At 40.7% G+C, this 24,812-nt stretch overlaps 1 protein-coding gene across 2 annotated transcripts in view; it reads right to left on the bottom strand.

The window, feature by feature from the left end:
* Positions 1 to 24,812, bottom strand: part of tmtc2b (transmembrane O-mannosyltransferase targeting cadherins 2b) — a 92,393-nt gene that overhangs the window by 64,781 nt on the left and 2,800 nt on the right. Inside the window, exon 1 of one of the 2 annotated variants that reach the window (XM_063876575.1) lies at positions 18,942 to 19,074. The exons of the other annotated variant lie outside the window; for it this stretch is intronic. Within the exon in view, the coding sequence (XP_063732645.1) occupies positions 18,942 to 18,946 (5 nt within the window). The 5' untranslated portion in view covers positions 18,947 to 19,074. Of the gene's footprint in view, positions 1 to 18,941; positions 19,075 to 24,812 lie in introns of those variants that run through there. 2 annotated transcript variants of the gene reach the window in all.

Below are 24,812 nucleotides of genomic sequence, written 5' to 3'. Positions count from 1 at the left end.
ACAGAAGAAAAGGATTTCTTTCAAGGCCTCTGGTGAGGCTATACAAGAGGTAGCTGTTCCCTTTGATGTTTCCCCATACTGTATTCCTGGTTAGCGGCAAAACAACAAAGGACCATGTGGTGCAGAGGACTTTTTACTTGAGTGGACCGGTGCTAACAAATCAATGCCATGCGTATGGTAAACCAGAGCAAACTGCTGGATGATTTCACAAGGTACATAAAATGTCATTCCTTTTATAGTTTAAAATGCTTACGATGAAATCTGAGTCAAAGAAGGATGGGGATTTCATTAAATTTATATCATTACCATCCTACATGCCTCATGTTAATAAAGTGTCAGGGTGGTAGCATCGCTGCCGGCCTTGACAGAAGTTTTCTAAATTAGAGAGGCCTTCCAGTATAATGAAAGAAAGAAGAAATAAACCTCCCTGACATGTGTGTCAAACATCAAAAAGCTCCACTCAACAGATAAAAAGAAAACGTAATACGCCACGGATATAAAGATTTATTGATGCAAAGTCAGACATGTTAGTGGACGTGGAGACAGAGGGATATATAATACGTTTTTAGTGTAGTATCCAGACATATGACGCCTGCTTTTTGGTTTTAATTCAGTCAAGCATGATAAATATTTCTACAGGGTTAGAAAAAGGATTCATCTGTCTGTGATGGAGGTTACTCAGACTGGGGTCTGCTTAGTATTGCCGAGTCGTTGTGTCATTAAAGCATGCATCAGGTTTTAATTCACTTATAACATGTGAACTTCATTTAAAGCAAATGTTAGAAGCTGCACCAGAAACAACAATCCTTCACTCAGGAAAAATGTTAATGAATCATCAACGTCGGCTCAATAAACTGCCCATATCAACAGGAAATCAAAAACCCCTTTTTCTCCTTCTTCACTTTACACATTCAGACTATCAGAGAGACTTGCATTCATTGCATTTCTGGAATACTTGTTGGTGGCATATTGTAGGTGGAGTGAACAAAGTGGAGGGAGTGGAAGCTGAGGCACCGGGCCCCCAGATAGGAGGACAAAGGGCCAGGCAGAGCTCCGGCTAACTGAATGGGCCCTCACAAAAGCCTGAGAAGAAGAGTGCTTTATGGGCCGGGTTGGTGGGAGAGGAGGTCTGTGCCCACGCACCGAGGCCCCAGGTCTTGGTGAGCTGCTGGACCACAACCTTGTGTGGTCCATTATCGCAACCGCCACGCCTCCCTCAATGGGAAGACGGATGCCCCCTTGCTGATTTCCTCAAAACCTGGTAAGAAAGGCTCCAGGAACAAAGGCCCCTGCCCTGTTGGGAGAGTGCCATTGAAAAAGGTCACGGGAGCATGCCTGGATGGGCTTGCTCTTCTTCAGGGGAGGACAATGCAGCTGACAGGTGTTTAAGGAAACAGACAAGAGGACATAGCGAGAGAAAGGACACGCTTGAGTTTGAGTGTGGAGGTGGATGACACTGGCTTCCTGAGGAGAGTACAACGCGGTTTTATGTCCTACATTTTAAGTTGGCTTGTTTATTGACGGAGCAAACAATGAAACCCTGCCGAGTGAACGTGGCGTTGCTGAATTGGTAAACAGTTCTAGACCCAAATGTTGTCAGCAGAGTTTCTGCTGTTTGTGCCTATCTGTTCACAACGCCGTCTGACAAACAACCACCCTCACAGTCATTCAACAAACATGTCAATATTTCTCACGCACTGATGTAGGACTTGAGAATAACATGAGAATAAAACCATGACTCATCCTTCCGTTTATTCATTTGTCTTCATCCGATCTGACTTGAAGTGCTGCAGCCCTTGCGAACAGGAAACAGATGGAGCCGTGTCCTTCTACTGATCAAAAAAAACAGGGAGGCAGTCAGGCCCCTCAGGGCCACGTATGAAGCCTCAACAAACACGCACCCTCCGTGTGCGTCAGCTGCTCTCTGCGCTGTTTCCAGGTCAGCCGCCAAAAGGGGCCAGGGAGCATGCAGCTTCTCAGGAAACCTTTCCTTAAGGAATTAGGGTCAATGGTTCTGCTCTGCTGACCTCCAGAGTGTTCACATTTGGAGATCAGAGGGGAATTGAAAGGAATAATGGCAGGACACTTACGTCACTCCCCGTCCCCCTCCTGAGGTGACCAGGTCTCTTACACAACAGGCTTTAGAGCTGCATTATCCGCTGTTGACAGCAGATTAGAACGGGGTTCATAGAGCAGTGCGCTGGGGATGCTCCTCATCAGACGGTTCAGTCCCTGTCTCGGTTGTCCAGCAGGCCATATCTCACAACTGTCACTATAGATCAGTCAGCGCTGAGCACGTATGGTACATAAACACGCACTCTTCAAACAGCACTCAGCAGCTTGTTACACTCTGTGATGGATGCCTGGGAGTGGCCTGGATGTGCTCAAGAGGCTTAGCAGTGCTTCCTTTTCCATGCAAAGGTTGATCTTGACGTAGAATATACTGTAACACAGAGGATGTTTTTGGCATCAAGACAAAGTGGTGTGTCCTACTGTTGTGAAATATGATAACTAATGTTAGGCAGCTGCAAATGCAACATCTTGTTTTTTTCAGGATGCTCTCACGGTAGCATTCCAGTAATAAAATGAATAAGCCAGTCTAACCCTGCATTCACATTGTGAATTACAAGATCAACAAGTCACCAGAGGGCCATTTTTTGATGGTAGGCAGAGAAACTCAAGTCTGAAGGGTGAGAAAAGACAATATTTGTGATCCTTTCATGGCTATTATATGCCAATACATTCATATGCTCTCAAATTGAAACTAAAAATGCACCGTGAGAGCGCATTTCTTCAAATCTTTTAAAGGATATATCTGTATTGTGTTCGTCTCTTATGTATTCAAAACTCTCAATTATCGGAAACTTTTTAAAAAAAACACATTATCGGCGAGGCGATCGTTTTGTGGATACAATGGTATAATCTAATAAGATTTGCTGGTTGCATGAAACACCATTTAAGGGCTAGGGATTAAGATACTGCTTTAAAGGAGATATTTCATGTTTCACTTCTACAAGTCAAAAAGTAATATTATCTCTATGTTCCCCAGGGGAGTAGTTTGATGAAGCATTCCTTGATGTCTATTTGCACAAATAGGTGTTACAAAAGTGTGGATTTCTATGATAAAAATTGTGTATGAGGGCAGTATGATAAAAACAGTATGTCAAATTCAGGCTCCACACTTAGAACAGTACAACCCATCTGGCACGCATTGTGAACACACTGTGAAAACAGAGGTGGTGAGAGCCGATGAGACCATCATTAGAACATCTGGAAAGGAAATATAACTGTGATAGTTTAGTGGCTTTGTATGCTAAACTGTGTGGTCGACCACTTAAACACTTCTGATGTGTGGGGCTGATTTTTCGAGAACCAGGACAACACAGAAACAATATTTGGTTAACAATAGGCAGCAAACAGGCATCTTGCATCCTCCCTATGGGTGTGACCACCCAGGTCCAGCATCTGGGATCTAGTCTGGAAATGAGTCAAACACAATCTGTGCTGTGCAACACAAAGACTACCCACATGTTCTTCCTGTGGTGCAAAAATCAAAGCTCTTCCGTCTAAGATAAATATCACCGGATAAGAATATCACACAATTGTTTATCATCAGGCCAACTGAGGAGGGGAAACAATCATTTTCCCTGTATGTGCAAACATACAGGCTCATTTTCATACGTCTAGGGATGTCTGATGTGGAACAATTATATAATCACTGCCGAGAAGCTTTTAGTCTATCTGTTTCTAGCCACTCCAGTGCGCTAACATTTACCAAAGAAAATCCATTGGCTTATTTCTCCCTGGACTGTTTGAATTAGCCTGCGATACGACGTATCACGCCATCAAGACAGGAACATTTAAACAAGTGAAGCCAAGCCAGTTATGGTGCAACCCTACACCCGAAGACAAGGTGATAAGTTCATCCTTTCATCCGGTTTTTCTATACTCACCATCACTCCACTCCCACCTCAGCGGCAGATAAAGACAAGACATCCAGATATACACCGAAGGAAAGGTTCAAAGATGTTTGAGTTGAGCCGTCCAGAAATACCATTCTGAAAGGTGAAAGTTGCTTTCCAAGCATTCGTCCAAATAACAAACTGTCATTCCTGGTATGTGCTACTGAATAGAACTGGCTGAGGAGCCCTTCACAAACTGTGTATTTTTCATCCGCAACACCTCCAGCTATATTTCAGGCTAAACCCTCAGGCATATGCAGAATATTAATAAATCAACACAAAAAATCACAGCGAGCGCTGCTTTTGGATGTTTCATACACACTGGGGAGTAATTTGTTATTGCAGGTGGCCCTTTTCAAGCCCAGTGTTCCTTCTCAAGTATCCAAAATAAAGAAAATAAAGAGTGGGAATGCAGCACTTTGCACAGAAAGCACAAAATACAAAGTTAGGCTTTGAAGCATTACAAATAATATAAAAGCATATATATATTCTACTTTTTTGCATTTTAAGATCAGGTCGATGCTCGGCTTGTGTAGCAAACATTTGCAAAAGTAAATTCACAAAAGTAGATTAGTCTATTTCTCCCATAATCCCTTTGTTGCCCACTGCAAGGGATTTGTGGGTCAAGGCTAAAGGGGGTGGATGGGTTCACTGTTGGTCCACCTAAAGCAGCTTGGAGGGAGAAGCTACGATGCTTCGACCAGACAAGCAGGCGAAGCCTCCGAGCCTCTCTTCCCCTCCCCCACCAACACACATCCAGACACCCACAAATGCATGCATCTTGCCTCAGACAGACCAGGAACACACCATAATGGCACAATGACCTACAAACCACAACCTCATGGGAATTATTCACACAAGCTTTTTAAATCAGATTGCATTTAAAGTCAGCTGCAGCAGCAATGCAGGAGAAAGAGGGGTACAAACTCCCCCCTTCCAAACCTGAACCCATGCATTCTAACACACCATAATTTAATGAGCTCACGACAATACAAAAGACATTCCCTGCTCATGCTTAACAATGCTGCTTTGTTTCCGACATACTGTATATTTGTCACGCTGTAGAGCGATTACAACCCAGCTAAAAATATACATTTACTGCAGAAGAAAAAAAAAGATGGCTGGGAAAAAAAGTATTAACAGCTGAGTGAATGTTTTATTACTATCCACTGTATCTTTATTTCACTGTCTGAGTTATTAGTATAGATATAGATCTAATTATGATAAAACAAAAGTATGATTTAAGTAATTAACCTAACTAAACCCCATTAACCCTTAGTGTAATTTGAGATAAGGACCATGCTTACAAATTGTAGTTCTACATAATGCAGATGAATCAGCAAACTGTGAAAAGTATTTACCAAAGCAACCACTTTCAATAGGAGAATAGCAAAACCTGTTTTTATGTTTCTCGTCTCCTTTCAAGATGTGTAACATGGAACCTCAATTCATTTATAAAAAGAAAGAAAATGTTTCCCGATGTTACAGCGCAGAATATTTTTACTGTATATATCATTTGTTTGTCTTTACATTTTTTAGTCCAGAACGTGATTGAATGAAAAGCAAAACATTTTCACAATGTCTTTCTTGGCTTTCATATATTGTATTTTTTCTGTCTATTAAGATAAGATAAGTTAAACATCACTGCTGGTCTGTCCATTGAAGACTTAAGAAAGCCTAAATTCACCATTTGTGAAGATGTAATAAAGCTAAGAGTTTATGTTAGCAGTGATCTCTCATTCCCAATTCTCACACGAATAAACCTTGTAGTGGTGGCTGAAAAAGGTTTTTACCAAAATCAGGATTTGTCCTTTTGGGACTATGAATGCACAAGATTTTATTGGATTCCAACAAAGAGTTGTTGAGGTGTTTCACTCCAAGCTAAAGTAGTCAACCAACATTGTGACTTGCCACATAGCTAGCAAATAAAATCACTTTGCCTCAACTAAGCATTTGACATAAGGTTTTGTTATTATAAGGTAACCTGGTCTGGTTGGAGCACATTACATGTTCAAGCAAGAATTCTGTCCATTCAGCCTTCTGTGCAAGTAATGTAATAAAATTGTAAAAAAATGAACTTACATGGACAGCTGCCATTAGAGCACTAACATGTGCACAGTTGACTGAATAATTGATTACATACCATGAGAATGATTTTCACAAAATACTGTAATAAAACCATGTTGTGGAAATGGAACTGGAAACAATTATCACTTTTACAGCTTTTTTAATTCCAGCTGTATAAATGTCACCCCTCTTTTATGGGTTCTTCATACTGGGATCATGAAAGAAGCAGCTTGTTCACAGTACAAATCAGAGTGTTTATGATATGTCAGCAATCTTAATTCTGTCAATAAACTGTGACTACCTTCCAGGTTTTCTGAAATTGTTTGATAATTTACACCACAAACCACAGAGCATCTTAGGCTGCCAATCGTTGGTCCGAGAAGTATAGTGTTTATGATTCAATTTCCTCTTTGGATAGAGAAGTACCAAAAAAAGGAAACTTGCGTACAGGCTTATTTCACTCCTACTCAGTGCTCTGATGGACCACCTGTAAGACTTGATGCTCATTAGGCAGGAGACTGTGAGGCCGCCATGGAGATGTTCTATCAAACAGTAAGACTCATCCTGGAGGAATCCGGCAGTAAAACACACTCTCACTGGGAAATCACTCAGACAAGCTCGTAAAAAAGGCACACACACAAGCATTTAATCACACAAGTTCGCACACACAGCCTCCAAACAAACACAGAGTGCTAAATTTGAACTGCTTTCCAATGAACGTGGAGGCAATCACTATCAACAGTCCTATAGGATTCCAAGGCCATTATCCAACTGGTTGGGATTTGATTTGCTCTTCGGGTGGCTCCGGTTGCTGGCAGGAATAGATTATCTCACCAGGGAGTGAGAAATAGCGTCTTTCAGCACAATGCAGATGACGCCTTGTAAACATTGTGCAATCATATTGTTCTGATGGAGTATATCTAGAGCATTTGCTGTTTTCCAGGACTATCTAACTGTAAGACTGTGTGGGCAAAATCTAAATAAATGCAGCCAAAAACGTTTCTATTATTAACCCCAAATTGTTTATTAACTCTATTCTAAGACATTTTCAAAGTTATAAATCTCTAATTTGAAGATGTTACTTCTAAATATGAAAAAAAAAACAGTTTCAGAAACCAGTCTATGCCATATAACGAAATAGCTGAAATAGCACCCCCATGCAAGTACCTTTGTCCTCTTTGATTAGCCCTAATCCCTATCAGCTCGGATATGTATAAGTGTTAAACGACAACATGCTGTTTCTTTACATCGTCTGCTGTGCCTTTTTCTATTTATGGGATTATTTTTAGGAGCCAGCATCGCCTCCACCAGATTGTGGAGGAAGTCTCCCGCAAACTATTTCGAGCTCCAAGATCAGGTTGCAATGTTTTACATGAACACGGGAATTTTTTCCACGGGTAATGAGAATCTGTGCCAGCCCAGAAAAGTGCATAGCGCACTCAGCGGGCCCCAGGGGCAGACAAAACAGCATTAAGAATTAAGACTGCTTAAATGGGAAGAAATTCACTGTGTCAACCCAATTTCCTCATGAAAGGGCAAGGACGCAATAATGTTAAAAATAACATGTTGACAGAAGGTGTAGCTTAATCTTGCTACCGAAAAAAAAAGAACTGAGCTTGTGAGAAATCACATTGCCCGTTATTCTCTGACCCACAGGAGTGGATTAAAAATGATGAAATATTCACAACTAGTGAGTGAAATAATTAATTGCTACCATATTCACCTTATTTTATGATAGTACAACATCGAAAAACCATGTAGAAGATGACCTGTTTAATGTTTTACAAATAATTAAGCAAAATAAAAGGAATAAAACTTATAAATAAGAAAAAAAAGTTAGTTTGTTGGACAAAAAGAAACAAAATAATATTGTTGCCTTGAGCTATGTTATAATTATAGAGCCATTATTCACTGGTAGACAGTAAATCAATTGTATTTTTACAAATTGACGGAATAATCAAAGAGAATCAGTGATGACCCTAGAGCTATTTAGAAAAAAGACTCCTTAGCAAGTGTAAATGCTAATGTTAGCATGTTAACTTGATCTCATTTAGAATGCTGACATACTTTAGGTTAGCCGATATAATATAAACATTTTAATTTAGTGTCTTAGCATGCTGTCATATTTTAATAATGTTAGTTCTCGGTACGGTGGAGGCTGATGGGAATGTCATTGGTTTTCCAGATTTCAGTTATATAAAAGTGCTATAGGGACCATGAAAGTCTCAAATTTCACAGCAAGCCATACAATAGTTGTTGGGATATTTTAGTCTGGACCATCGTGATGGGTGAGTGAAATTCCGGCCCCAAGAAATAGATTAAAAATAAACTAAGAAAAAAGACAATGAATAACCCCATTCATACACACAGCTTATTCAATCAAGCAGTAGTCATAAGGCCCTGTTAGGTAAACCGACATGAATTATTTCAGTACAACACCTGCCTGTGTCGTCTTTACTGGCTATTTGTGGCTCAGTCTCACTACAATCAGCTGAGATGTCTGTGGTACCGCCACAATAAATTAGCACCAGTGAGCTCTTAATCCACTGATATACCTAACTACGAGCAAAAGGCATGCTTAATGATGAGACACGTATTGGAGGCCAGAACATGTTGAAGCGAAAGACAGACAGAGATAAATCATTTAAGACACAGCTGCATAAAGATGTGTACAAAGAAATGGGTATTAGCTATTTGAACTTGCTATCATGCGAGATCCCTGACAACAGAGTTCAGAGGAGGACAGACCTTCTCAGAGGAGAGATTTACTGGCCTGTTTGACCTAGAAGAAGTCAGTGAATCAAGAGTGGGAGTAAGTATTCATTTCAGCCTCCTACCTAGTGAGCCATATACAATCCAGAATTACAGTGAGTTCGAACATTGTTGGCTGCATTCTACATACCTTTGTCCATCTCCCTCTCAGCCACAGAGCAATACATATATCTTAATAATACTACAGTCTTTTATTAGCATTCCTTATGCCACGGTAGCAATTTACTGCTGGCAATCTTTCAGTTATCTACCATTTTTATGCAGAAGGAAATATAGCAACTAAAAAGATTGCTATGACATTATGTAAAGAGATGCATGGTCCCCAGAGGATGGAGCGTCATATTTAAAGTGAAATATCTTGTCAACTTCTGGACTGCATACAGGGATGTTTGCTTCGGATATGTATAGTCCTGCATTTAGCTCAAAGCACTACTGCTAAGCTCGACTGAGTTGCTTTCATGGCTTTATCTAGTTGAAGAATGACTTCATGCTTAGTTGATTAGTAACATTTCTTTCACCATTTCATATCAATCAATTAACCAATTAATGGATTCATCCTTTCAGCAATAAAGCAGATCTACTCCACAACAATGAGACCAAGCTACTGCCACCAGAGCTCATACATGTAAGTTAATCTTGGTCTTTTATGTTTCCTTACAAAGGGTGAAATAGTCAAAGACACATTTCTTGGTTTTGCTCAGATAATCAATACGACTATTGTCTTCTGACAACTATTTCCGCCAGTGTAACAAATGACAACACAGCTCCAATACAACAGGTGAAAAACTGTTGGGAGTGAGTAAGAATGAAACAAAGCCTTGGTGGTCAGTTTATCCCCTCGTAATTCATCCCCTGAAGTTCAGTTCCAGCTCACTCTCCTACTGTTTTGTTGCCCAAAAGTAGTGATTGGTGTTGTTGAACCGCTGCAGAATAATGAAATCACTTAGATGCAATAGAGCCCCCCCCCCCCCCCCCGGCACACTGTGATGCCTGTTATGTCAGTGCAACATAGTGCATTCCTGCAGCTTAGCAGATATTAAAAATTCAAGTAACGCAAACTGGATTAAAAAGCCACACTGGGCACACATTTAGTTCGGCTCAGCGGGCTAGACTCTTTCACCTTCTGGCAAAGACATACACACTTCAACACTTGGAAGAGTGTTGACTGGAAGCTGTAGCTGTCCAGAGGGGCCAAAAGTAAAAGGCTGCTCAACTCAAAAAGGATGTGAAGGGTATTCATGATGTCTTGTCATTCCTGTATGATACTGGTAATATATATTGAGGGAAGATGACTAAGCAAACACTTCAGTTGTGTAAAGGCAGATATAATTTTCCATTCTGCCTTCTTAATCACTTCTAAAATTCCTAAAGGAGCTGCTTTGAGGGCTGAGAGCATGAGACCTTCAGTGAGAGGCCTACAGCAGCACTGGAGGTGTCTCTCACAGGCTTTTATGAGGTGCAAAGTGAGCTATTATTCCCTCCAACCAAACCTTCAGCCCACTTTCCTGAGGGTGAGGAATTTTCTTTAAACCCATAGAAAATACTTGTATATGGACTTTTTATGACTTGAAAAGTGCACTTGCAATTGACCTATCCCACATTTTGGCTGAGGATAAGTTGAGATGTAGGCATCGCTGCCAAATACTGCACTGCATGGATTCTATATGGAACATGGAAAAATAAGGAGAAATTACTTCAGCTACTTTCGAAAAGAGCTGCAACTATCAGTCACAATATTTTTATGTCAATCCTTACAACCTTCTGAATTTTTTCAGACCAAATGATTACTTGATCAATCTAAAGAATACTCTGCAGGTTCATTGATAAATATATGTCAGTTGCAAGCATAGTTAGAGCAAAAACCCATGGGAGAAAAAGAAATGCTCACAACATCTCTGCAGTAGTGTCCTTCGATTGTATTATTCATGTTTTACCAACAAATTATTTAGGCCTTGCCCCGTATTCTAAATGCCAGTATTGGTGGATTAATGGAAAGCATTTGTCCCGAGACATCAAGTTCAGCATTGTATGCTGCAATGTAGCCACGATCCCAGAGACGTGAGCTCATCTTTTTCCAATCTGTGGTTATTAATCTTTGCAACAACTTCTATTGCGGGATTGTGGTGATGTCTGCATTACATCCTGTATTGTGACTCTATGTCATGGTACACCAGATGCCTGTGTTTGGGATCCACATTGCATTTTATGTCCTTGATATCACTTACAATGATGGTCAGTTAAAAAGAAAACCACATGGTCCAACACATGGCCATTAAAAACAAATGGCCTGTGTCACTGAGAAATGTTTGTTCTAATAACATCATAAGTGTAGTGTGGCAAAATGCTTAGTTTAAAGCTAAGGCCTGAATGAGAACAAAGAGCTGCTGCACCATTTCCATCGCCTCATCATGTAGTATTGATCTTCCTGTGGGTCATGGACCTCTTTTTTGCCCTCCCCCCTCCTAGATACGCCTCAGGACTGTACTTGTCATCTCGTTTCACCAAGCCAGTAGGGGTGCCTTAACAAATCAATTACCAGCCTCTTGCTGGTTAACTCTATTGGAGGCCACCATTGCCTCCATGTTTCAGCGGAAATAAAATGTTCAATGTTCAATGTCATCAAATACTACAAAGTGTTTGACTAATTCCTGTGCATATAGCTCCTGACACAATATGTATTTGTACAGCTTTTATTATCTCACAGGACTATGTTTTTGTTTTTTTTGAATGAGTTTAGCAACATATTACTATATTGTTCTCCCACAAACAGACGTAAACAAATTGTATTGTCTGTGTAGCCAAAGCAAGAGCTAGCATTTTTCCCCGTACCATAGAATGTTGTCTAACACTATTAAAAGCACACATGGTTGCCATGTTTCATCATCACTATCAGTGCAAGCTGTAGTATTGTTTATTTTCAATCTCCTGTAGACTTGGGTAAGTTTCATGTGTTGCTGTTAACACCCAAGAGCTAAACAAGTATAGTAAAACTTGTCTGAAATGAGTCCCCAACAAGTGCAATAAGAGGAAAATAAAGCAATAACTGATAGGCTAAGTGCCGCAAAGTTATGAGAAACATAGAAACCTTGAGTAATGCCAGGCTTATCCTTTACTAATAATATAACTTTAAGATTAATAAACAGGGATGTGACCGTAGATGTTACTAATATAGATGCAAAAACGTATTAAGACATTAATTTGGATGTTAAGAATGCAACATAAAAGAGAGGATTATTTTACTCTAGAGTAATGCATGTTTTGTTTCAGTTTCAGTCTATTTACGGAAAAGGCTTTGTTGAAAAAACAGTGGGATCATTTAGTTCTTCACAATCAGAGAGCATTCAGGGACAAATTAGCAGGTTCTTCCTGTTTATTCTGAGCCAGGCATAATCATTTCATGGTTTTCCATCAAGGTAGCAGATGATTATGCTGTACAAAAACTCTTCAGGTAAACATTGTTAAACACTGAGCTTGTGTTTTATCCAGCTCATAAATCTCACAATTATCTGACAGGGCCTACTGTATACTGCAGAAACTGTTCCCAAATAAACAACCCTAAATCTTGCTCAAATAAACACAGCTACAACAGCCATAAACACATCAGCAACTTGAGCTAATAATAACCCAAACTGAAGCTGCTGAAAATAATTATGTGTTGCCAATCCTAGCAGACATACTGTATGAGGCGATAATGTTTACTTCTAGCATTTGTTTGATTGATGCTGGAGATACGCCATGATGTTTGTCCACAATGTGTCCCATTATGAATGTTTTATACAAGGTTATGTACATGCCATGTTTTGCATTGTTGGACTTCTGTCATTTTCCTTCATAATTTGTCTTAAGACATCAGTTATGATTTTAAAATGCAATGCTGATAAGTATTTTCTAATGAGGGAAATAAAAAAGATTATCTGTATTCTGTTGAATTAAAAACCATTCAAGTGGAAGATGAGAAAGGCAGCTCAAGACATCAACTATTTATGTGTTTATGGAGTGTATTTGTGATAAGCCTTGGCGAGTGCTCCAGCAAAAACTAATGTTGGCTACTGCACAAAGCTGGCAGGAAGATACTCATAGATCAGCCAAAGGTTGCACCACACACAGCTACACTTGCATCATAGCAGCTTTGTTGGATCGACAAGGTTAAAGATCTCAGCTGCCTCTAAATCTTACAGCAGGGTCTTGTCATATTGCGTCCAGTGTTTTGATGGATGGTGTTTACTTTGCGTGCTGAGACTAACAGCTCAGGATTCATTATGACACACAATGCACCATGATGTATTTATATGTGGAGAGCAGCTGCCCATTATTTACTCATAGCGGAACTGGTAGTTCTCAACAAGGCAACAACTGCAGTACATAATCCAAAGACATCTGAAAATGCTTAGAGGTGAACATGCAAGTACACAGCACATGGTTTATCAATATGCAACTGGCGTTCACCTCAAGGTTTAGAGCTGTCAGAACTGTGCTGAGGTGAAAGCCGTCAATGAGGATATCTGGGGTTTATCTTAGCTGTGGTTAAAAAAAAATATAGGGATTCTTTGATCACATTTTCAAAAAGGTTCAAGATGTTTGACCAGTTCTGATCTCAATCATAAACTGTGTTTGATTAATTCTCTTATCTAGATCAAATGTATCTCGCCTTCAACGTTCTTCTTTTCTCAGCTTTTGTTTTGGTGCTGAAACATGAACGATTATATCAACTTTTGCACAATCTCACATGCAGAAAGAAAGATCTAAATTAAGACAAGTTTAGCAGAGCCTTTCCACCGGAGACTAAAAGGTTTACACTCTTAATCTGGTTTATACTGTGGGCGTCTCCTGCTGAGGCAGCTGACTCCCCCTTGGGACTCCATCAACGGTTACAAAGAAAGCCTCCTAAATCAGACACATCTGCGAATAATCAAAGCTTTTGGGGAAATCCTCTCTTTTATTTATTTAATTAATCCCAAATCTATGTTGAGGATGCAGCAGTTTAGATGAGAAAAACATGCAACAATGTCCATCTGTTAAGTTGTCCAAAGCACCTCTGCCAATGTTATTATAATTACAGTATTATCTGGGGGGTTAAGATGAAGAAACCTGAAGAACTACATGTAGGAATCTGTTTTTCATTAAGTGGACAACACTGAAACTGTGATGCACACATACAACCAATGAGAGCAGTCAATGGACATATGGCTTTTTTTCAGCTCAGTTCAGGTTTCCACTTCCCACAGCGTTTTACTCACTGCCATTCACTCTCAAGTCAAGGCTTCCCCTGATAATAAAGATACTTAAATGGACAATCATTTGTAAAGTTGTACACAGGAAATGGCTCACCATTAAAAATGACAACAGATGCCTTGCAAGAAAAAAAAAAGCTAAACTTCCAGAAGGTACTTTCTCCATCCGTCAGATACTGGACGTGACATGAGCATTTTTTTGAAGAAAACCAGAGGTCTTAATGCCATGAGATCATTCATAATGATGATGATGTGATTATGACAAAACTATGAATGTGTCTTTCCAAGACGACGTCTTGCAAACCTATTAGATCTGAGAAATATGCATAATGACTTTCAAGACAAGGATCTGAAGCTTATATTCTTGTTCCCATTTCAAATATTGATTTTTAAATAACTAAAACCTTGCCTTTTGTAGAGGAGGATGTGAAGACCAAATATAGCTAAATCATTCCTCTCTGTAAAAAAAACAAAAAACAGTAATTGTGCAGGGGGAAAGCTAAGTTTGCAATTTACTGTGTAACAAAGTACCCATGAACAAAGCAGCCAATTACACTGGGAAAAACAAATGTGTTACCGTAGCCAATATGAGAACCAGTGATAATGTTGTGTGTTAAATAAATAAATCGAGCAAAAAATAATAAACTAACCATGAATTCTCCTGTAGACTTTGTTGTTTGCATGGAAAGTTGACTCTAAACAACCAAACAAAAAAAGATACACTATATGAAAAACAAACTAATGTTGTCCTTCCTCCAGCCCAGTGAATAGTCAATAAAAGTTATATCTCAGACAGTTTCGTTCTTCCCCATTAGTCCATTTTTTTTATTTCCAAAGAAACCTCTTTTAGTAATATCAAGTTGTTTCTCATTGAGCAGTAAAACATTTCAGTATGCATCCTGCCAACTCATCTGTTCATTTTGACAACCTATCTCTCGTGTATCCACATGATATACAGTCAAACGTCTCCAACAGTTGAGTGGGACCATTATCTCTTACATAAATCATTTTTTTTCTGTGTGTCATGCTACAACATATCGATACTTATCCCACAAAGAATATATATTTACATACGAATGCTGCTGTGACACTGCAGGAAATAGGTCATTTATTTTACTTAATTGAATGAATGAATTAATGAATGAATGGGCACTGCAACGGCTGCAGGAAGAAATTAATGAAATCCTTATTCACCTAATAAGGGCCAGCCATCTGGATGCTCGCTGGGAAACTATGGTGGATTGTTCCAAGCTAAAAATCAATAGCCTCTGAATGAGCTGCCTGTGGTATATGCTTGCTCCTGAGGAGACTTGGAATATGAGCTGTGGGACGAGCGGTCTAAGAAGTGAAATAATCACAAAGCCAATCGAGGTCTATTGTCTCCCAACAGTGGGACTGAGACTCAAGGGACCGAACAAGCACACATGGCAGGTACCCCGGAGCCAAGAGGCACAGTCATCAGCGCCATCAATCAAGTGGAGTGATGGGCGCACAGCATTAGCAAACGTTTCAGAGAAGTGCTAAATTAGAAGTGGAGGCAGGAAGAACAAGTCGTTTCCGCAAGTGTTTAGTGCTGATAATGTAATTTTCTTTACAGAAGTAATTGAAATCTCCCAGTGGGGTAAGATCATTTCACCTCTTCCCACACATAAATCGCCCCGTTTCATTCTTCTCATGTCTTTCTCCGAGAAAACAGTGCTTGTTTCAGGAGAACATAGCATTTAGCCTAAGCATCGGGCTAAAATAATTCCCATAGTCAAGACTCTTTTGGTAGAAAAACACGGTTTGATTGACAGTTTGCTTGAACAGTAGTGAGCGTGGTATGTCTGGAAGTTAGGGTCTTCATTGTGGACTTCGGCAGTCACTCACACCAATGAAAACAAAGCCTGTGTGTCAGCAGTGTGCAATGGATGGGTTTCGCTTAAACAGCATCCTAATTAAAAGAGCCATAGATGATTCTACCATGTGCTGGCGAGAAAAAGTGTCTGCTCTACAGGCCGGACACTTTTTGAAGAGCAGCTTGGGGGATCGGGTGCGGTTTTGAACCTTCTTAACATCTCATCAGGTAAATGATGTAAGATCCTAAAGCAGCCAGAGTTCACAGTCAGGACAACACATGCTCACTGCAGACTGAAAAAGATCAGCCTCTGGGCCTTCACAGTCACACTTAAACAATCAAGAATCAGGCCTTCTGTCTAATAACGTAATGCTCCTAAGTCATTCTTTGTCTCTTGATTTGCTCTTTTTAAATTTGCAAACCCTCAATCTCTCTCTCAGACTATACATTCATTTTAAGGGGAAAAAAGCCGTTAAGGACTGTCATTATTATGTCAAAATAGCTGACAGCGCTTCTCTCCAGATCCTCAAACCTCAGGGACTGGTAAAGGAAAAACTGTTGCGCACACTTTCTCCCAAACCAAACTTCCTCCTCAGATTATAAATAAACTCAGGCCAATCGTGTGTATCCATCTCCTGCCGATGAGGAAGAGCTCACTTGGCAAAATACCCTGAGGGGAAAGTCGCACATGCGAGAGGTCAAAGATTAGGAGAAACACCGCGGCCACAGATACTAAGGGTCAGTACTCTGCCAAAATAAACCACAGAAATCAACCCTGTAAACCATCATGATTCCATCAATCTGTCACCAGTGTGATTTTATTCAGGATGACAGAGAGAGAGGGAGAGTGTGCAGGGAGAAAGAGAGCGGACGGGAGAATTGGCTCTCTCCGTGAAATACAATACAACACAAGCTGTTCTCCATCTGGAGGGATGTCAGACTCGTCTGCCTCACCAAGCCATGACAAGCTATATTAGAACTAGTCAATTTACACCGTGTTTGATTGGATTTTGTAATGCCAAATATATTATATCAAAACACCAAAAATGTACGAACCTTACATAACGTGATAGATTGGAAAAATTCATCATTTATTTTAACCACCCTATGGATGCATCTGGTGAGGAAAAGCAAAGGTACGAACAGAAACGGTAGCATAAAGCCTACACAGAGAGAAGAAACTTATATAAAAGGTTTCATTCCTTCATAACCCACACAGCCATTTAGTGCAAAGCCCCCTAAGGCTGAGATTACAGCTCTGGATCTGATTCAACTCTTGCCCTCTCTCCGTGTAGCTGTTTGATCAAAGACTTGGCAAGGGTCACATCCAAGTGCGGTGAGTATTGTGTTTTTTCTCAATCTTACTTAAATGAAACTATACGAGGACCTGGGCCAGACTGCTCGTCTGGTTGTAAATAACCTGTGGTGTCCCAAAGGGTGGCATACTGCAGGCTGTTGTGCTTTGCACGCATTTCACAGAGCACTAAAACCACGCACTGCGTTCCCAGGGCTCAACTGTATCAATTAGAGGCAGCTTGTGAAAAGATGTGCTTCCTCCATTGCTGTGGTCTGGTCGGAGGTAGGAAGTGAAGGAAGGGAGAGGGAGGAGGTGAATACGACTTCTGGGACTGTTGGGGGCCACAAGAATTCAGTCTCCCTGTTTTAGGTTTGCTCTGTCAGCTTGTTCAAAAGTCTACATTAAAGAAAGTGTACTACAACACACCAATCCCTCCACGTTTTGTTTTTTTTACGTTATCGTCTAAAGTTTACAATAATGTTCAGACTACATAGATTACATTACATGTTACCTGTTAGGCACTTTTATCCAAAGCAACTTACATACATTCCATATAGTGGACAGTCCCCACAGGAGCAATTTGGAGTGAAGTGTCTTGCCCAATGACATGCTGACTGCAGTGAGACTGGAACCAGCTCTCCCCTGATCCACAATATCCCACTGCGCCACAGCCTAACCCTAAATAGATGCCTCAACTCAAAGATTCAAGAACACATCTACAAAATAAAGGCCACCAGGGGCACATGTTTTCTGGCCTTCAAGTGTTACAAGCCTGAAGGGAGCGACAGGTTACCCATAGTGGCAAAACCGACCAGACCACAGCCCTTCTGTGCTCTATATGACTCACTTACCACACTTAGGAAATACCAGATACTGTAATCCTACTTGAAAACCACTTAAACCGCAATAATAACATAAGTCAGAGACAATCCAACACTTGTGTCCTTAACGGAGTGAGCCTAAACCTAACCCACAATATTGTCCACTTTATAGAAGGGTATCATGATGGCTTGCGTACAGCTTGTTTTCATCTGGATGGGATTTTTTTAACACAAAGACCAATTTGCCATGTTGGCCCAGGAGCTTCAAGGTTTAGACCAATTGTTTATGGCTCGGCTGCAACTGCAACGGTTAAAAAAAAATAATGTCCCAATAACTTACCCACATGTTGATTGTAACTGCCTGTTACAACGACACATGAAAGTGTTGTGACGCCACTATCATGAGGGAGGAGAACACCACAGATTACTGTTAAATATCAATAAGTGTCATATGACGATGCGGTTAAAGGTTTGGTTTTGTTTTTTGGAACAGAAACCACTAGGTTAGGTAAAGAGAAATAACATGGTTTGGCTTAAAATTACTAAATCCTTCAAGTTAGTGCCCAAAAGTGTCAAAAGTCCTCAGTGCAAAATCCTACATAGAGGTGAATGGGTGATGCTGTTGCACTGACTCAACCCGAACCAGTACTGTGAAAAACGGTCACTTTGCGCTTCAAAATGATCATTCTAGATTCCTCTTCCTGACTAAATTGTGGCCTATAATTAAAATAATTACTCAAATTATAAATGATTCAAGTATGGCAACCCCTCTGCCAGCTTTAACAACAAAAAGCTGATGGCTTTTTTCCAGCCTGGCAACCAGCTCTTAAACATGTCTGTCCCCATTTCCTAAAGTGCGCTGCTGTTGCATCATCTCTCCAAGCCAAACACACATGCCACCCAAAGCTGACCCGTTCAGCTGGCATATTCATAACACAAAGAAGCTCCTGTTACCTCATAAACTGTGAATCCTCTGCCCTCCTTCCAGTGTATCGACACCCGACAAACTTAACCACAGCACGTACGACCCTAATAAGTTTACCCAATTGGTTCTGACAGGTCTGATTTTCAAAGCAGCAGCAGTGTTCTGCTCTGTCCAAACAGAGCACACTAAGGTCCTGCTTCTTTGTCCTTGATAAACAACAGACCAACACAACCAGGGATTAATTCCCCTCTACGTGGGTACAAATGGCCTCCTTCATTGGGTCCAGGGAGAACAGAGGGACCACACAGCCCCTTCTTCTCACAATGGACAAAGGCATTGCCCCCGAACTGGCCAGCTCTTGTCATAACTTTTATCGTAACTAACCAGTGGTCCTTGTCAGAGAATAAGGCCACAGCGATGGAGAGGCCCGGTAAAGCCTTCTCCTCTTCCTCACTGAAAAGGGCATACTATAGCATCCCTGTTGGATATGGGGGACAGGGGAGTTTTTGTTTCTAATGGCTTGGGGTTCTCTGCTTACATGTCGTGCCCCCTCTCCTCCACACTCCTGTTAATCCCATTAATATGAAGAGGGCCAAGAGCCTGAGAGTGGCCACGGCTTAAGAGCCATCAGCCAGCATTAGCCCTTCGAAATCCAAACCCTTGTCTAGACCCATTAACAACTTAGCCTAGCAGAGTCAAATTATTTGAGACCTGCGTTCAATGATAGGAGCATAACTTATAGCCGACACTTACCCATCACCACACACATTCAAACCATTGTTTTCAGGAAGGCACTGACCTGACACACCAGATGCATTATGGTATTTGATTATAAATCCCACTAATCTTATTCTGTTGGTCAAGCAGTACATTTGATCCATCCTTTTCACATAGTGTATTCCTTGGCAGCTTCCTAGCCTTTCTCACATTATTGAGTAGCTGTGCTGAACGTCTGCCATGAAACACTGACCAAGTGAGGGATTTTCTTATTGGATGATTCAGTCCGGTATTAAACATTATTCCCATTTAAGGCGATTACCATCGCGCTGTCTGTCTGTGTGCAGCATACTGTCTGTGTGTGTTGCTATAACCACATGATGTATTAGGAGAGATAATCCATCGGGTTTAATTAAATAGACAGGCAAGGAGCCCTGAGGATACCCAAAAAGGACTATGGTGGATCTCTTGTGGAGAGAAGCACAGACAATCTCTAATGCCTCAACCCACCATCAGGCAGTTTATCCAACATCTACGTTTTGCTGCATTTGTCATCTTTCTGCATACCAGTCAGGTGATTATAAAGCATTAGGGCCTGATTAATGCAGCTTTTAAGAACCTTGCCTTGGTGGTGCTAGAGCACAGCGAGGGCTTTCAAGAAACGATGGTAACTGCTCATGAGCAGCTTTCAATCTCACAATGGGAATAGTGACCTGGTGCAGAAGCCTATCACACATGACAATCAGGTAAAGTGGGCAATCACCACAGTGATTCAGCTCCCCGGCACATATTCAGTTTCATCAGTTTGCTCCAGTAATCAAAAGTAGTTCTGACATCAACTCGGCATCAGACCATCACAGGTATTTAAGACTCAGGTATGTATCAAGTTTCTCAAGAGTCTAGACGTCATCTGGACCTAGAGGTTCTGGGTGTCCAGTGGCATCAAATGAGCATGTTCTTTGTGTCATTTAGGAATACTGAGACTAGGTGAAAACCTAGACTACAACTTAGTAGTGCTACCACACTCAGCACTCAAACGTGCTACTGTTCACAGACGAATCAGATTAGCACAGCGATGTTTTATGTGGGTGTTGTTGAAACATAGACTGTACTCTATAATGAATGGCAAATATGTTAAACATGTTTTTTCTTAAATACACAATCATCCTTGATAAGGATTTAATTATTTAAACCGAATAGGGGCCCTCTCTGTTAAAGCTGTACTTGTTGAACATGTATGAATGTCATTAGTGTTGAAGTTATTTGACAATAAATCAAAGTATACATTTACAAGATGGAAAGCCAGATGAATGAGTATCAATCCTCTGGGTACCATGATTATCAGTATAAAGTTAAGCGGTAGCCGATCTGATAACTGGTGAGATATTTGAGACAAGTAGTGCCCCAACTGATGTTGCTTCAGACTCATGTGGCTAGCATGGAAGATAAACTTGCTACAATAAAAGTGTCCCTATTTTTGATCAACATGGATGTTTTTGTTTTTGTTTTTTTTAATCACTTAGCCATGATAATAAAGATTACAGCAGTGTCTGGAATCTATGGACAGTATTACGCCTTTCACTACTGTAGGATCAAACTAAAGCTTCCTCCTTCTTCTACGTATAATACAATTATTGTAACATATCTTTGGCATTTACGTACATCTCATTTTTATATGCAGACATCTTTGTAACACAAACCAGATTATTTCCTCAGTTTTATGTGGAATAAAAAATGTTTTAAGCCTTAAAATTGGAGGAGCAGAAAGATGGATGCAGGAAGGAGAAAGTTCACCTAAGCCTGGCGGGGTCACACAAGCCAATACACAGATCACACAGTGGCAGCTGCTTTCCCACTCAGGGCCACAGCAGTCCGTGGAGCTAATTTAAGTGTTTTGACAGTGACTGAGAAACCTAGTGACCCAGAATGGAAAGTAAGGTAAACGGAAATCCACAATGAGGCAACAGGATTGCAGTGTTCTGCCGCAAACGGTACGCTTCCACATGTTTTACATGGTTGGAAGTACACCAATACAACACTTTCTCAAATGTAATTGCAATTGCACATTTTCCAAATATGCTGGTATGTCAGTTTTTTCCTTTCTGCCCTCAACACAGGGAATTAAGTACAAAGGCCAGCATTTTTTGAATAAACTTGAGCTGAAATTCGATAACCAAGATGCAGCAGTCTTATTCTGGGCCTGATGGCAGTGAGGGAGAAAAGAGAGAATCATATCTAGTCAGCTGTTTCCTATTGACCTAAATATGAACTCACTCTATCCAAGACCCCGATGCTTCAACTTATTCTGTAGGGTTTGGCGGGTAAGGGATGCAACTTGCAAACATATCAGAACCCCTCATTTAATGGAATTTTTAGAAACAAATGCATTTCTGCCAGGCAAGATTATTTTGCAATTGTGGCAAGGGTGAAATCAACAATGTATACCCTTACTGGCTATCTTTCGGAGAATAAAAGCTGGGGAAAATGAAGATCCAATCTATCTGTGGTTAGACACAGAGTTTGTATTTCCAAGCTGGTACAGTTCCAGTAAAAATGGTCACAATAGCCACAAATTCGAATGATAGATTAATCCATTTCTGTAAAATGAGTAGACTGGAGATGAGTTATTGTTTCTTTGATACAAAACCATGAGGGAAAAATAAGATAGGAATGAAATGGAATTAAAAAACTAAAACACCTTTTTACTTCTACAAGTTTGTTGACAACACCTACTGAGTCTGAAATGTAAGCATTCTCAATTTGGCACACAGTAAATTGGTTTAATTTGTAAACATTGGTCAGAAATCACAAGTCTTTCTGAGATTGGGCAGGATGCCTCCCATATATCTCCTTCCTCTCCTGCCAACCAGTGTACTCCCTGGTGATTTAAGGGAGGAAATGCAAAAACATTAAAGCATTATCTATAAACAGAAGATCCATCACCAAAACTTCCACACTGTTAATCAGTATTTTTCAAAATGTCTTGCCAAAAATATTTATTCAAAAGCTAAGCGTGTGTGTTAGCTGTTTGGTAACGGGGAATAGTGTGCAATGGGTTTTAAGAGCTTTTATGCTGAAAACAACATCATGTTTTGGACAGAAAAACACTATGATAGTCGTTAAAGTGAATCAAAACTAATTTGGGGGGGATTTAAAAGCAAATAAATTAACTGAAAGATGCTATAAATCAGAATTATGTTATAGCCACTTCAAAAAGAATAATAATCTTCAGACGCCATCTTCACCGACTCTGTTACGCACTGTCTAGTCAATGGGCACTTTGATGTCTCCATCCTAGCAACTCAAAGCAACACACAGCATTGCAACTCAAACCTTGCCCTTCAAACTGCAGAAGGGATAAAAACCCTAAACTGCTCACCAAACGGGACCATCTGGAGGCAGTCGTTGGTTGATGGGAGCTGGAGGACTAAAAGGCTTTGGGGGGTTGTTGAAGGGTAGGCAGACACAGAAAAAGAGAAAGAGAGAAAGTGGTGCAGCTACATCTACCAAACCATGTCGTGAGTCCCGCTCTGCAGGCGGGACGGTAATTACAGGGAGCAGACAGAGAGAGCCTGACTGGGGGAAAAAGAGAGATACTCAAACTGCTGGGTTGCCGCCCTTAGGCCTTCAACATAACCGCTAACAGCCTATCCTACAGGACAGGCCATGAAGGAAGGGTTCCAGATCAGTGCTCTGACACACTGTGCCAAGTTAGAGGCAGCCGTGGGCACAGACAGGGCCAAAGTCAACCTCAAGCCAGGTAGGCCCACACAGAAAGCTTCCACTTCAAGCTTCCACTTCAAGGGCCACAACCAAGGCTCTATGAAGACTGTTCAAAAACACTACATGTTCATAATACTTGAAGAAAAGCCCTCAGTCTGCTTCAAAATGTCTGTGCGTACAATACATGTTAAAAAAAATTGGATAAAATAAAGGAAAACATTTACTAAAAACACCCTAAAGATATTTACCACTGTTCTTTTTCTTTCTTGGTATGACGATTAAAAACATGAGTCACCACCCATAGCACATGTGGCTTCTTTGCCGTCATCGACTAGATCAAATCGCATGAACATGAAGCGTTCTTTTTGGCCCTCGTTCCTGAACTCTCTAATGAAGCTTTCAGGGGCATGGGGTAGAGCAGCGACTGTCTGAGCATTATAAATCATCATCGCCTCATGCCCAGGAAGGCAGCATCCTTCAGCGTGACCCGCGTCAGCGTAACACCAGAGCTGGGTGCAGTTCATCACATCCGTCAAGCTCCTGACTGGGACTGGTTATCCATAAATGAATTGTGTGTGACTGAAACATACCTTGAAGATTGATTTCAGGCCTTTTTGACTCAGTTTGCTCACCTTGATTAACCTGTGGCACAGAAGCTCATTTCATTCAAAAAAAAGAAATGTTGCCATCCACAATCAAGGTCATAATGCTGATGCCTTCACCAGTTTTGCTGTTAGGTTTCAGGTGTCCCGGCTCAGGGCAACTCACACAATATTGCACCAGTATTTCTCTTCTGACATTTATCTGGGCTCTCCCATTCCTTCACTCAGCACTAACTGTAGATTATAGCAGCAGAGATATGGACTTACATGACGTATGATTCCCATTTTCCAGTGCAGGTGTCAACGCTGTGTATGTGCTAATGATGATTGTGTCCAGGGGAGGGAGAGGAAAAGCTCCCCGGGGACAGGCCACTCTTTCAGACTGTCATTTTTAACAAGGGAGGGGCTGTGACTGACTGACTGCAGGGGCAAAAAAATGCATGTACGTGAATTATTTATTTTTTACAGCCAGGAGGATAACATTTCCGACACATGTACATTTTTTCCTTTAACTGTGGCTTAATGAGGGCCTTGGTTGCTATGTGTGGAATGTGTAAAGTTTGCTCAAATGAATGTGTAACTACTGATAAGAAGTGACTGAGAACCCAATGTGCCCATAAAGAGTTTTTATTTTATTTTTCTCAAAGACTTCCTTCATTATGTATTCTACTGCCATACCAGCCAATCGATTGCAAATCCTCAGAGTCTTTTATGCCGGGTCTGTAGCTCTGAGCCTTTTCACACGCACCCGTACACACAGATACAATTTTAGATGCCCAACTTTCATCACGCACCGAGGTAAGTCAATGCATTGGTTTCGCAGCCAGAAGCAAAAAAGGGAGCAATCTATGTTGCACT

The sequence above is a fragment of the Eleginops maclovinus genome, chromosome 2, assembly GCF_036324505.1.
Source record: "Eleginops maclovinus isolate JMC-PN-2008 ecotype Puerto Natales chromosome 2, JC_Emac_rtc_rv5, whole genome shotgun sequence".
Classification (NCBI taxonomy): Eukaryota; Metazoa; Chordata; class Actinopteri; order Perciformes; family Eleginopidae; genus Eleginops; species Eleginops maclovinus.
This window is presented reverse-complemented; position numbering and strand designations above follow the sequence as displayed.